The sequence below is a fragment of the Cyanistes caeruleus genome, chromosome 16, assembly GCF_971803275.1.
Source record: "Cyanistes caeruleus chromosome 16, bCyaCae1.hap1.1, whole genome shotgun sequence".
NCBI classification, from domain to species: Eukaryota; Metazoa; Chordata; class Aves; order Passeriformes; family Paridae; genus Cyanistes; species Cyanistes caeruleus.
In genome coordinates, this window is record NC_141716.1 from 8,511,365 (window position 1) to 8,526,115 (window position 14,751).

At 41.7% G+C, this 14,751-nt stretch overlaps 1 protein-coding gene and 1 long non-coding RNA gene across 14 annotated transcripts in view; one reads left to right on the forward strand and one right to left on the reverse strand.

Annotated features, from left to right (window-relative positions):
- EYA2 (EYA transcriptional coactivator and phosphatase 2) overlaps positions 1–14,751 on the reverse strand; it is an 87,267-nt gene that overhangs the window by 32,072 nt on the left and 40,444 nt on the right. For all 12 annotated transcript variants that reach the window (XM_086852960.1, XM_086852964.1, XM_086852961.1 and 9 more), the window contains 3 exons: positions 13,945–13,993; positions 13,198–13,340; positions 10,209–10,325 (listed from right to left, as the gene is read on the reverse strand). In XM_086852960.1, the coding sequence (XP_086709086.1) occupies positions 10,209–10,325; positions 13,198–13,340; positions 13,945–13,993 (309 nt within the window). The remainder of the gene's footprint in view (positions 1–10,208; positions 10,326–13,197; positions 13,341–13,944; positions 13,994–14,751) is intronic.
- Positions 1,370–13,601, forward strand: LOC111938200 (uncharacterized). Of its 2 annotated transcripts, XR_002868894.2 has the most exons (4): positions 1,370–1,539; positions 1,774–1,814; positions 2,052–2,208; positions 10,827–13,601. It is a non-coding gene; the product is annotated as an uncharacterized LOC111938200 (long non-coding RNA). The 2 variants fall into 2 exon arrangements; XR_015277036.1 differs by lacking the exon at positions 1,774–1,814 and having other exon boundaries at positions 1,436–1,539.

The following is a 14,751-nucleotide window of genomic DNA, read 5'->3' on the forward strand; positions in this document are numbered from 1 at the left end:
GCCACTGCAGGCTGGCTCCCTCTGCCCAGGGGATTTTCCAAAGGAAGGACAGATTTTTTGCTTACATACTTAAATATTTGTGAAAGTGCTGAAGACTGGTATTCCCTATAAACTGAAGTTCAACCTGGCAACTCAGGTTGAACAGTTGGCAATTCTTTTGGCTCCTGTCATTGTATCCTGACCAAGGAGGACTACCATCTCAGCACTGTTTGTCTAAACTGAGATCAAACACAAGCCTTTTCCTTGCCCTCCAGCAGTGCATTCAGAGATTTGAACCCCCTCCCTGCAGTACCCTTTGAGAGCTGCTAAGCTCAGTGTGTCTTGGCAGCTCAGTGTTACAGCAGAATAATTACAGATAAGGACACTGGGAACAACCAAAGTCAGTAAACACTTGGAATTTCTTCCCAGCTGAACAAAGATGAAAAGCTGGGGAAAAAAATTATCAATTATCTGCATGGAAAAGAAAGTTGTTAAAGATTCAAGTTCAGCAATATTTGTCTTGGGAACTATTATAGCTCAGACCCTGTTCCACTGCACAGGCCAGGATGGAGAGACCATGTTTTCAGTGATGGACCCTCAGTTCAAATGGCAGGAAAACAAACAAGTTCCACAGGCAATGGAGACAAAGATAAACCTCCTCTCTCCATAAACAGAGAATGAGGCCTGCTGGTCACAATTTCTGTGAGCAGCCTTGTAGAGTTCAGCAGTTCGGAACACATACCCGAACCAGCCCCAAATGTTTGCTTTTCCTCCTTAAGTTGTTGGTAGGAAATAAACACTTCCATAACAAAACGAATTCTGCCAGGTGCAATTTCAGTTTTGTGTCAGTAAATGTTACACTCAAAAAACAGGAAAATTATCAACAGATACTGCAATTTAGCCCTATTTCCCATGTAACCTTTTTTCCCCTCAAACACTTTCCCATGTAATAGCACCTCTTGTAATATTCAGAAAAGGACTGAAGTTTGAAAGTGGTGCTGTGTGGAATGGGGAACTCCTGGGAAGTCCCTCAGTAAGCAATATACATGAATGCCTGGCCCCCTCCCAAGTCTGCCTATTTCTATATCACTTTGCTTTCACATATATTGGCTTTTTTCCATGGACCTCTGAAAACAACACTCTCAAACTGAGGCTGGTTTTACATTTGCAGTGCTGTAGAGGTGGGAGCAAGCGATTTGTTTCCATCTATCTTGGTAGCTCAATGCCAAGTAATTGCATTCAAACTCCCTGCAAATCAGAAACAAGCCTAGGATCTCCCCCTCTGGATCTTCTCCATATGGAATATGGCTCACATCTGTGTTCAATCAAGCCAGTTGCTAAATGTCACAATGCCCTCATTCACAGGTAGCTTAAAGAACATTTAGCTCATAATAAAACAATCTGAACTCTGAAGTACAACAGCTCTTCAGATGTGTGGTACTCTAAGTGTTCCTGTAAAGTATTTCTATCACAAACACACTCGCATGGAAAGGCATCCACATGCCAGGCAGAGCCAGTGCCACGATTCTTCCCTGGTAAATAGATGTGGCCTTTCTCTATGTGAGTGTCCAAGGCCAGCATGTACAGAAAAACTCTTTGTGAGCTGATTAATGTTCTATTCCTGCTCTCAAACAGATGGATTTCATTTGCTATTTTCCCTTCACTCACTTTTTAATTCAAGCATTCTAAAAAACCCATGCCATGGTCAATGATAATTTCAATGGTGCGTGATCTGGCCTGTGCTCCTGCAAAAGCTTTCATGCCAGCTTCTCACCCTCTACATCTGTCTTTCAGTCACTGCAGTGTCAGGCTGCATTTCTTCCCCTCCTTGCCAGGTATGAGCAAGTAAAGAAAAGAAAGGAATATTCATAGGTATTTTCAGAGTATTCAGAACCCAGCTCTGGCACTGCTAAAAAAAAAAGGTTTTTTCAGCTTATGAATGTTATGTATGATACAGGAATGTTGGTGTATTAGGGGGTGGTGATTATGAAGACAGGATGGGCCTGCGGTGTAGTTCAGATCAAAATCACAGCAAGCTTTGAAAATCAGGTTTGTGTCCTTGTCTTTCACAGGTCAGAGGAGCCCTGACAACAGGGAGGTGTTCTCCAAGACGGCTGTACTGCTTAAAAGAGAGTAAGCTGCTATATTTAGAAGAACAGATGGTTTGCACTTTCAACATTCAGTGAAATACCCAACAGTCAGAGGAGGAGATGGCCAGGTTCAACACAGGTGGGCAGTTTCAGTGTTTATCACAGGTCCTGGGCAGCCAGCAGCAACTGTGAGCCCAGGAACACTTAAAGATGCAACACTGAGGGTGGCTACCATGGGCATTTATTTCTGAGTATGTTTGTGTCGTGATTTAACTCCCAAAAAACAGAATGATGAAGCTTAGACTTAAGCATTTCCTCTAACTTGTAGATGAAACGCACAATGGTTCCACAGAGAGTTCTCTCAAAGGATTATTTGACCATTAAGGACTAATAAAATAAATGCCTGCAGGGGTCAGCTGAATTGCATTGTATTTTACAAGCCTGCATAAAATGGCTTGTTCATTCTGGCATCATCAGGCTGCTCTCCTGGAGGAAGCACTGCTGACTGTGAGTGATGCAGGCAAAGGCCCCATCCCACCTCCCTGCACAGTGTGCACTGCTCTGTGCTATCAACATCTGCCTGAAGGCTTCCATGGTCATTCAGAGAGGTTCTTTGCAGTGCTTTAGCTCTCTGACAAGCTAATGTTTCCTGCAGTAAATACTGCCTTCTCCAAGCTGCTACATTTTTAGTGAGAGGTTAAGCACTCATCAAAACTACCTCCCACCAGCTATACTCTAGTGCCTTGTAAGGTTCCAAATCCTACAACATCTGCCTGCATTTACTGGGCAAGAAGACTCATAAAACCTTGCATGGTTGTCAGCTGTGGAAGCATTTCAAGACTATCTGACCTGTTAAAGGAGAAGAAAAACTCAACCCATATGTACTTTGCAGCAGATTGCTCAACTGTTTGACATTAGGTGTAATGGACCCTTCCCTGAAATGTCTTGTATTTCTGTCTGGAAGGTCTCAGACAGTGCAGGGAAGAGCACACTGCATTAACCTAGATGAAAAGCATCATTCTACAATGTTACACCATTTGACATCAGCAGTGTCTGGTAAAGGACGTTGCTCCCAAAAGCATACGAACACCTCCTGCAGATGATACTCTCAGATAGAAAACCCATTCGAAGTCCATTTGTCTCCCACCACAATCCCATGCAGTCCTGTCAGCCTGGCCAGGTGTTTGAGGGCACTCTGAATGGTGATATAAAACACATTTCATGGTTCAGCTTTTATGACTCAAGGCTCTTCCCCTGCTCCTGGGAGTACTCAACCCACAGAGCCTCAAAGAGCTTTAATAAGTGATGACCAGAGCAGCTTTAAGAGCCTGGCTTTTACCACCCTTTTGAGCTTGGTCATCTGTATAGCTCAATCCAGATCAACAATGGTGTTGAAAGTGCTGGGATGGTTTATAGTTACTCTGAGGATTTGAACCATTGGAAAGCAGTTAGGTTTTACTGTACTTTGAGAAAGTGTTTTTAACCACTTCTAACAATGCCACAGCTTAAGAGGGATATCACACTGGACTGTCTTCAAAAACAAAACACAAATAAATGTTTTGGGCCAAAAAGTGATCCTTACAGCAAGGATATAGACTGCTTCTATGCAATACCTTGTTTAAAAAAACAACCAGCAAAACTGACTTTATTTGGGTGGCTCCATGGACACCAAAGAATAAAGATTCCTGCGGGTGCAGTTTCATCCTGGACACAATCCTTCACTGATGGATAACAAGACATGATAAAGGAAAGCTGGATTTGACACCTCCTATACTAATTAGTGGCCATGAACCTCCAGTTCCCAGGTCAGCACTCAAACCTAAGCAGCCTTGTCACATCTACTGCCATGCCATTGGCATAAAAACTTGCCCTGTCAGTACCGCTGTTATTTAGCATTTCTCTTTCTCTTGAGCGAACTAAATCTCCAAATATCAGTGGAAAAGAGGGAGCTGGTCAGCACATCTCCACTCTTTGACCCATTAGGATCCCTGTAAGTCTCAGCTGAGTACTCTTGATCCAGGCATCTGTCTTTAGGCTTTTTCAACCTCCTTGCACTGCCTCAGTACTGTAGGGACTCCAGAAGAGCCACAATGGAGAAAAATGTAAGAAATTTGACAACAGTAGTGATCTTTGTCCTGGTAATGACTTGTCAGTGTCAATCTGCCAGTTACAGACTTTCTAAGTCAAATTTTTATCCTCCTCTTTTTATCTGTGATAGCTCCTCTTCAAACAGTGCAGGTACTCTCACAGTTCCAGAGGTCACAGTACTGCACTGCAGAATTGTCAGTGTTTAAACCCTGCCAATATAAACAGAAGGGGCATTCAAATTACTTATAAAAAGGCCCATGCAAGAGGGTTGTCCACTGCCAGCAGAGCAGTTCAGAAACTCCTGAAACAGCCTGTGCTGACTGAAGCAGTCAGGCTGAACTTGTCCCCAAACTTCATCCCAGACTCTCATCCTATGGCTGAGTTCTGTTTTCTCCACCACAGCATCACCTCACACAGTGCTTGGAGACGAGATACAACAAAAGCAGTACCAGTACTGCACAGCATCATGAATCTGATGTTTCCTAACTTTCAAATGCTTTGCTATTCAGGTATGATGTTTCTTGATACAGATTTTTATATGTAATTTTACACTAGCTCTTCTATTGCCTTCTAGGCATTTTCAAAATTATTAGGTATACTGTATCAATTATTCAGTGAAGCTTCCATAACATTTTAGTATATTCTTTGCCAAGTGCACTGTAAGCTGAATAATCAAGGCCAAGTTCATGATTTCCCAAGCTGTTACCATCCTATGTTTTTGGATTTTTTTATATCCTACAGAAGCAATGAAAATAAAGTCCACAAAGAGAAGTCTCTGTGACATCCACACATCTCTGTGTCTGTTTTCTGTGCTGATTTTGCTCATTAACCCAAGATTTGAGATTTCTATCTGACCTCCACCAATGCTCCCAAGACATTCAAGCAGCATGGTAGGGAAATATCACTTCTTTCTTCTCTGTAGATTCCCCCTTTCTCACCACACAAACTTTTCTCTGTATTTTCCTTACCCAGTCCCTTTACTACTGCCCCTGCCTTACTGCTGCTCTCTGACTCAATTGTCACAGCTGCTCCCATCTCCCCAGTGCCACCTCTGCAAGCCTGATGATAAAGTCACATAAAAACCTCAAGGAGACACAAGGATACCTCCAAAATAAACCCCCTGCCTCAGAGAAGATTCCTCTTTTGACTGTACCAGTCAATATTTAATTTCTATTAAATGGCAGGAGTTAGAGCAGAGCTTTCCCCTTGGGTAGCAGTAGCACAGATCCTTGCAGCCTACAGTGCATCACTGTCAACACCTTTGCCTCTCCCACAGACTTCCCTCTCCTAGAAGTCAGCTCATTTTAAAACAAAGTAAATGGAGCACAGTCAGCCCCTGGTGTTTAAAAATCTTTGAAAGGGAGGCTGTGCTGTTATTCTGAGGAACCTTGTATTTACACTGCAGAAAGTGAGGTCTGACCCCTCCTGAAGAGAGGCCTCTCCCTGCTGAACCCACCATGGAGTGGAGCACAACTTTACTGCCACGGTTTTAGACTGCAATTAATGCAAACCAGCTGTGAAGCAGAAGCTTTTGAAAGAGGCTGCTCGTTTTCTCCTGAGGTTTTAATTTTATCAATCTAAGGCATCTATCTGAGTGACAGTTTGCTGAGAACATGGTCTCATTTTCCCTTATTTTTGGGACATGGATTCACTATCTGGTGCCAAAATGTGATCCACCTTCTCAGGTGTAGATTGAAATTTCATCACTATCTTCATCACTAAGTACTTCAAGAATCAACTTTAAAACTAAACATGGACCTTCTTTGCAAAATTCATGCAGGCAGAGGTAACTGTTCAAGCCAAATTGGTATTTATGATCTCATATTAAATTTTTAACACTGAAATTGGCACACAATTGCAAGAAATTCTGGCATCTGTTGGAAAAATATTTGTCTAGATTATCCAGACATCAACAAGGGTCAAAATGTTTTCAGCATAAGAAAACATTTTAATTGGTTAATTATTCAGATTTTACTTGTTCTCGGGCCAGGAGAACAATTGATAACCAAGTGTTCCACAAACATAAGCAACATATATATAATTAATCCATTTTAAATCAGTGCTGCACAAAAGAAATGCTAATTTCTATTCATTCACTACTTCACAGCTCATCAGAAAGGCTTTACAAAGAAAACAAATGTTCAGCAGTAGCAAAGAATTTCACTGCATAGGTCTTTGGTCCCAAATTTATGTTCGTCCCAAGCTCAACACTGCTCTGCAGTTCCTTGGCAAAGAAAGCTATCCCAGTTACATAACTGATTTTTCCTTTGTAATGTAAAAAGTATTTTGTGGGTAGATAGATTTGGATATTAAAAAACCCCAAAAAAGCAGTTGAATCTTTTCCTGCCCAACAACAGCATCCACAGTGGTCTTTGGCCAGAGTTTTAACTGTTGTGCAACTTCATAGTTTCATACCAGCTGTCATTTCAGCAATTATAACTGAAGAGCAAGGCATTGTCTAGGAATTAATGACAAGCTGCGAAGAGATGGCCTAATGTGCAATCAAGGGGTAGCACATGCTCTTGCAACCACAGGAAATGCTCTGTAAGCTGGCTGTTATTGCACTCTCTGCAGAGCTGATGGGTTTCTGGGTCAGCTAATGTGCTGGCACAATTTTCTCTTTGTATTTTACATAGCTCACTAAATGCTAAGTTTCTTATATTCCAAAGATATCTCCCCCACCCTCAGCAGTTTCCTCAGCTGCCAGTAAGTTTTTGGGGGCAGAACTGGGAGGTAATCTTTGTGTCTAATGTTCAATTTCTATCATCAAATAATAATTTAACCAGAAGTCTGAGCAAATCACCGAACTGCTAAATTATCACAAAATGTAAACTTAGAAAAATGTGTGCTAAAAAGAAATATCTAATACCAAGCCCAGGGTGTTTGGTGATTTGGTGCTGTAATTGAACACTTACATGAGGATTGATTAAGAAATTAAATGGACCTTGAAGAAACATTTCTTTCTCAGCATGACAAATTTACCACTTTAAAGGCAAAAATCTAATGCAAGCTGTTAGCTGCTCTCCAGATTCATGACTCTAAAAGTGAGTGCCATCCCCACACTGGCCACATGCATATTTCAGATCTCTTCATTATGAAACAAAAAAATTTCTAAATGCAACAGTGACATGGAGCAGCCCCCTACACAGCACTTGTTAAAAAGAAAGAGAGGGAAAAAAAATCAGTCCTTCAGAGAAAATATGTGAATACCAGATTCCAGTCTGAATGTTACTTGAAGCCTAATGATACCTTGGCAATTAAAATCTTTATATCAATCCACACTACTTTTGCAATCCACAGTACCATAGAATTTTTATGAGCTACGGAACTTGCTAATCTCATCTTCGATATTTGTATATGTGTGTGACACTTTATTTGGCTAACAAACTCTTCCACAATCAATTTTGTTTCATGCTAGGGAAGCATGAAAATGGATTTCCCCTTCTGGCTGGCTGTAAAATAGCTCTTTTTCTTTACCACTTACTGACCAAAAGGCTGTTAAATCTCCATTTTTGCTTCCAGTGGATCGTGTTCTTGCTCAAGAATCAGGATGAATTGACAGCTGGAGTTGAGGGTGAAAAGCTGAAAACCTTTTACACCTGCATCACCTGTGTTTGTACTGCAAACAAACAGACCTGAACAGAGAGCAGAATCTGCCCTCACAAGTACCATTTACTGCTCACAGCCTGACAGGTAGCCCAGCCTGCCAGTGCTGCTGCCAAACAAACACCAGAGGGAACAAACCAGCACCAACCATGCTGGCACTCACTGAAGGACAGCACTTGTCCTAGAGCCCTGTGAGACAAAAAACTGCTACCCAAGAGGTCATTTATTCCTTGGTGAGTGCTGTAACACCTACAGTGGGCACTTATGTGCTGCTGTAACTCGTATCTGAGGGGATAGTGAGGAGGAATCACGAGTGATGAACAATCTGACCACCCACAGATAAGATCATTATGCTGCTCTGGGAGCTGGTCCTCAGTGGAGGCAAACAAAACAAACTTATTTCACTTATATACCTGAGCTATTAACACCTTACAATACTTGCAGAGAATAGCTTAGAAAAGATTTTTTTTTCCCTTGCACTTTATAATAGAAAACAGCAGCAGTTGGAGATACCTTCTCTCCCCTGACCATCATTCTCTTCATAATCTCTCTTCCCACATGATGCAAAAAACATTTTGCCCTTGAACTGGGAGTTAGAAGCTTGATTCTTAAAGCCCCCTCTGAACTTCCTATAAAAATATATTGATAAAAGTTTGCTCTTTTCATCTGGCTTAGCCCATCACCAGCAAAGTCCCAGTGGTCCTGGGAATGGGTGGCACAGGGAGCCATCACCTCCCCACCCCCAAGTGCTGTGGCGTGGGAAAGCCCTGAGCCCACATTCCTCAGCAGCACTCAGCACAGGAAGGCTCCTGCCTCCTCACTCAAACCTTTCACTAGCACTCAGCAAGGTAAATAAACCATACAGTCAGGGAGCTTCAGACTGTTCCTCTCACATGCGAGGAGAAGGGTGGAAATATTTGTTTACAGGAAGACACATTTACTCCCGCTCCCTGTGCCTTGGAGTAAGCACCTGCCACTTGCAGAAACTGTTTTCCCCTGTTTTCTTTTGCATTAAAGGCTTACTGAGCTGGCTGAAATGATCTTCCTGGAATAAATACCTGAAAAGAAGTGATTTTGCCTACCAGCACAGCATCGCCCTAGGAGCACATTTGTGCTCACACACAGAGCTCTCTCTCCTCAGCCTGTTTTGGTACAACTCATGGCTGTGCCACTGCTGCTTGCAAGTGTAACATTTTCAGGTGCTGATGCCCAAAATTTGCTTGTCTAAACCTCTTGATTGACTAAGGGGGGCACCTTAAAAACCTCAGTCTTAAGAAAGTCAAGAGTCTGCCTTCTCAAAAACCACATGTGGAAGTAGGACAGATAAAACCTGTAGGAGTCCAGGTGACAAAAAACCCCAAAGCCACAGGCTTCCTTTTTCTTTTTTCCTTTGGTGTCACATCCAACACAGGTGCTTTCAGCATGTACTATTTAAGCCCCAAAAATCACCTTAGTGTTAGAGATAGTGTGCCCTGACAAAACTAGCAGGTGAAGTCTCAGCCAAAGGTCAACTCTTAGTCTTCTTAGCTTTCTTAGATAATGTCTAGAATAAAACAGATTTTACTTTGTTTTCCCTGTTTTCACAACTGTTTAGGATTTTAGTTGCTCACACACTTAAAATAAAAGTGGATGTGTTTGTCCACCTTTCACTTTCTTGAAAGGGATTCTTCTCACTTTAATGAGAAGAATGAAGAGAATTAAAAGACCATTTTACAATGGTGACAACTAAGTATAATGTTACAAAAGGGCCTTTTGCATGAAACCCTCAACAATATCAAAAAGCTAAGTGATAGAATTGATCTCTCTCCCCTTCCACAGCTTCTACAAGAGTTTGCAATTCCTCTGTGGTTTTCCAACCCTTGGAAAATCTGAGAGGGATGGACAAAGCCAATGCAGAGCTTTATCCTCGTGTGCATTCATCTCTCCTCAAGCAGTCACTCCCATTTTTCTTAATATTGAAGTATCAGCTGCTAAAAAAATAATAGCAGGGAGAATATAGAACAGTTTTAAGCACAGAGCAGTTTGTTCAGGGTAGCATAAGGCAGAAAGAAGCATAATGCTGACAAGACTGTTTGCATGAGGTGTAAAACCACCTTTGTTTTGCTTCCATCAGAATGCAGGAATTCACACCAACACAACAATCCCAGGTATGCAGTCATAGAACTAATTAAGAAAAAGAAAACACAGTTTCTGCAGAAAGACAAAGCTTATATTGACCACAGGTGAAATTCTGCTAGCACATAATGCTGTTAAATCCAATGCCTCAGCCAGAAATCAACGCCGTGGTGAGCGAGACAGCTCGAGCAGAGACTCACCTCCTTCCCTGGGCTGAGAGCCTGCACCTACAAGCTTTCCACTGCAAGTGCAGGGGGAGAAGTGGTGCAGCACGGGGCTGTGGGACTGACAGTGCCCAGAGCTGGCACTGCCAGGCTGAGCTGCACTCACCGTGCATCTGGTACGTGTAGGGCGCCTGTCCCGCCGCCGGCGCGCTGAAGCTGGAGCCGTAGCTGAGAAATCCACTCTGTCCTGGCGAGTGGCTCAGGCTGTCCTCTGTTTTAATGCCTTTGGGGAGCACAATGAGAACCAAGAGCAAGACATGAGTGCTGGTCATATGAAGATGTGAAAAAAGCAAGCGTAGGAATTAACAATTTTTTGGCTGGATTTTAACTTAGTAAACTTTTTTTTTTACACTTTCATTTACACACACACACATGTATATATATATAAAATATATAAAGATATGTGTTTAATTGTTTGCATTACCCAAACAAGTCTCCTAACAGCCAAACAAATTCATCACAAATTTGAGTCAGCTCCATCCTGTATCCACACCCAAGTGCACTTTTGCTAAGATGGTTAAATAACCATGAATAATACTGCTTTCAAAAACAACTTCTGAACATATAGTTTTGTTACAGAATTGAAGAAACTCACTGACACATAAACTTCCTGAAGAGTTATCAGATGCAAGCAATGATTAACAACAGAACAGCACCTTCAGCAAAATAACTTCAAGATTTTTGTTCTCAGAAGAGTAATTTTTTACTTGCATTGTATTTTCAGCTTTGGTACCAAAACATTTATTGGCAAGTCCTACAGGAGGGTTATCATCTACTCAGCTGGATATAACATACAGTTCAGGAACAATAGGTAAGCCCTGAAACCACAAAAATCTTTTCATTTCTAAAACCAGGCAATTAAGCTGACAATTTACAGGGGGAACAGCAATAGCTGAATTAAACATTGCAAGATGAAACCTTTGCTGGTAATGAAAGAAGTTGATATTTTATTCTGAGATGCTGCTGAGATTGTACAGCTGTATTATTAAAATAAACAGCTCAAAGGTGCAACATATTATGAACCCTTTGGGCGTGATCCTTCCCTCCTTTGCATCCTATTTGCACAACAGAAAATGGCCATTGGATACTCCCTGGGTGCTGGGATTAAACAAAGACCCTGCTGATGTTTGGGCCTTGGATTTACACACTCTCCATGCTGTTGTCATCTTTTAGCACTTGCAGGGAAACTTGTAGACAAGTTGAATTCAGGTGCCTTTCCCCAGCCATGCTCCTTTCTAGTTTAACTACAAGCAGCAAGTCTTTGCTTGCTCAGGTTTGGAATAAGTTCTCCCAGATAATATTTTCTCTAATAAAAATCGCTTATTATAGCTTTAGGTGAGAAGAACTGCCATGTAGTTTGAGCACAAGCTCATAACAAGACGACTGTGAAAAGCAGAAATTTATTTGGACAGTGAGGGGACAAGTGTTGGTGCAAGTGTGTGGTTTCATTGCTGCTGGGGAAGAGAAGTGTGTGCAGAGAAGGTTCTCTTCCCAACATCCAGTGCTTTCCTATTCCACCAGCACTCCACAGGCCAGCATTCAACCTACCCAGCCCAGTTACAATTAATCCTCAGCAAATGGGCCTCTCTGGAAGCCTAAAAATTGTTGTCAGACAGCAAAATAACTTAGCACCAAATTAATTTCCACATAATGTTTTGTTTTGTCTAGAAACTGGCTGAGTTTTATTTTTTGTGCCTAAAAACAATACTGCTTCATTGTTCTTGGTTGTCAGCCAGGTGGAGTTTTTCATATGCTGTGCTGAGTATCTTAGAGAGGGTGTAGGGGCTGAGGGAGGGAAACCACTGCTCAAGGATGCTAAGAGGTCACCCACAGGATTTATAAGCAGCATATGGGCCTGACACATGTATGCTCTAAAGCCTCTAGGCAGTAGCAAATGGCTCTACTTTCACCTGCTCTAACAGGACAACTGTTCAGAGTTTTCCTTGGAAGTCAGCCAGCTGATGCAAACACACAAATAGCTCCAGGAAAGGGTCTCAAAACGTTCCTCTCATCATCCTGGTAGAGCTTTGGCTCTGCCAAAGCCACTTCCCCAGCCCTCCAGCGTGCTGCACTAAATTTCCCTTCAGTAAAAGCTTTGTCTGTATAAAAACTTCTTGCTGGGAAGAGATATTGTATTTGTCAAGTAAACACAAAGGTGTTTAAGAGCACAAAAGAAAACAGGAGTGGAAACAAAACGAGGAATCCATTTTAATGGTGGAAGACTCAGCCCTCATGGGAGCAGTCAGAAGTAAGAAGCCCAAAGCTTTCTGGTAAAGAGCTGTAGCTAAACAAGAGCAGTATCTCTTTGGTCTTTAGGAGTAGAAAGAACTTTCAGGCTCCTCCAGAGCTTGGTATTCCTATGCAGAACTTAAGGACACTCAAGGCTTGGTTTACCAAGCATTCCTCTGTCAGGAGTGCTGGTTTAATTAGTTCCCTGTGCAAATCCCCCAGCTGCTCCTGCCCAGCACTGTCACCCCACAGCTGTTGGTAAGGCTGTGCAGAAAAGCAGGGAATAAAGCTGACTGTTAGGGGTTAGAAATGTTGACTGCAGATAGAGCCAATAACTGTTCACTTAAACACAAACTGTCTTCCAAAACCAGGGTATTCTGTAACATCTCACCCATGTCTTATTCTGCTCTGCATTTTGGTTCTTCTATAAAAATAGACACAAAAATTTTCTCAAAGTAGCTTGTGTTATTGAAACTTCAGGAAGAATCAAGGACAAAGAGTAGTTTTCATAAACATTGTATTTACTGTACTTTGTCCTGACACTGAATCATGGGAACACTCACAAGCTACTACTCCTAAGTGTCACATCCTACTGAACCTGAACTTCTCATAGTTTACTACTAACTGGCTCCAAACTTAGCTAGTTTGCAAAAACAACCCATGATATGAAGAGCTGATAGGCTGAAAGCTGATATAGCTCAAGGTAAACCTAACGTTTCTCAAGTCAGACTTTCCTCTCAGCCTAAGAAAACAACGGTGCTGAGACACAAATGACCACTTCACTCCAAGGCTTAAAGATTTCCAATCTGTTTTGCCAGCAGCAGGAGGTGATGTCCTCACAGGCCCCAGGACTGTGGAGTACTCACTGTAGGAGGGGATTCCGTAGGGCTGCCCCGGGGGAGGATAGGCAGAGTAGGCAGCAGCCTGCTGGATTCCTGTGCTGTACTGAGCCTGTCCATAGGCTGCCATCGTGGGGAAGGATGGGACTGTCACTATGTGGGGATAATGTCTATTCAGAACAAGAAAACAGAAGGGTTTATGGCAATAATAGTTACTGTACATGAGCTTCTAGAGCACAAGCAGAACAGCTTTAGACATCTTGCTAAAATAACATTCAACACAGGATGCTGAGGATTTTGGGAACTTGGAAGTGACTGGACTGAAGCAGAAGTTTGTTTTATGGACTATCAGATTAAGTCACCTAAATGCACAGTGACTTTAAGACAGTGTAAAGTATAGGCAAGTTAAAAAATAAAATAAAATCAACACTGATTTTTCATGTTTCATTTTGAGTTTGCTGAACAAGTGGGTGCAATGGGAAACCTCAGACATTTCGACACATCCCCTCTGTGGTCACTCTAAACACAACAATATTCAAACTGATAAGATTTGGATACCCAGGGGTACAAAAACACACTTCACAGTACCTCAAACCTTATTTCACTCCATACCCGAGAAGATTATGAACCAGCTACTTCACTGTGCCAGAGACGTGCGGGGGAACAGGTGGATGGGCTTAGGGCAGATGTTTTTTAAGGTGACAGAAGCCTGCATAAAATGGCTGTTCAGCAAGACATGGATTTTAAATTACAGCACTTGGCAGGAGCACTCACTTTGTGGTGTACAGATGGAGAGGACACTGTGGTGCTGCTTTGCTGCTGCCTGGAAAACAAAATTAAAGAGTCTTAGATTTTCATCGTGTTCTGTTCTACAGCCAAGCAGATACAATTGTTTTTACCACTGCTGGTGGGAGAAAAATATACAGGAATCAAAAGACTTTTTATTTTTTAGTTAATATTCCCAAACTGAGGTAGGTAAGAAAGATATTCTCTGCTTAACAACAAATACAGATTTAGTTTTTAATTGAGGGTGATACCAGTTGATTAAACTACCAGTTTCTTCTTCTCATGGGACTGATACCAGTCATGAAACTGGGCTTTGAAGCAATGACTCATATGCTAAAAGCTATAAAAGCCAATACTATGATTGCTGAAGTGATTTAAGCTCACTGCACATTTTGATCTTTTTCTTTTTTTGGTACTCTCCTAGACCATGACTCACTTTCTTTAATGTCCATAAAAATATATCAAATAATAGTGAATATTAAAAACACAACATCATGAATCTCCTTAATTTGAATTTTTTGAGTTAACTGTATCATACCTTATTGAACTACCAGCAATCAAAAACTTAAATCAGTAGGAAACCTATCATAAAAGTTCTATGTGCAAGCTGTCTTCTAATGGACCAAATTATTGTGTGCTGTAACACTACCGAAGAAAAATGTGCCATCAGCTTTATTCAGGGATAAATTTACACTTACCTAATTAAAAACTAAAAAGCCAAAACCAAACAAATAAAAAAAGCTAAATTAAAACCTGGATGTTGAACTGAAAACACCATAGCAAAATACCACCATG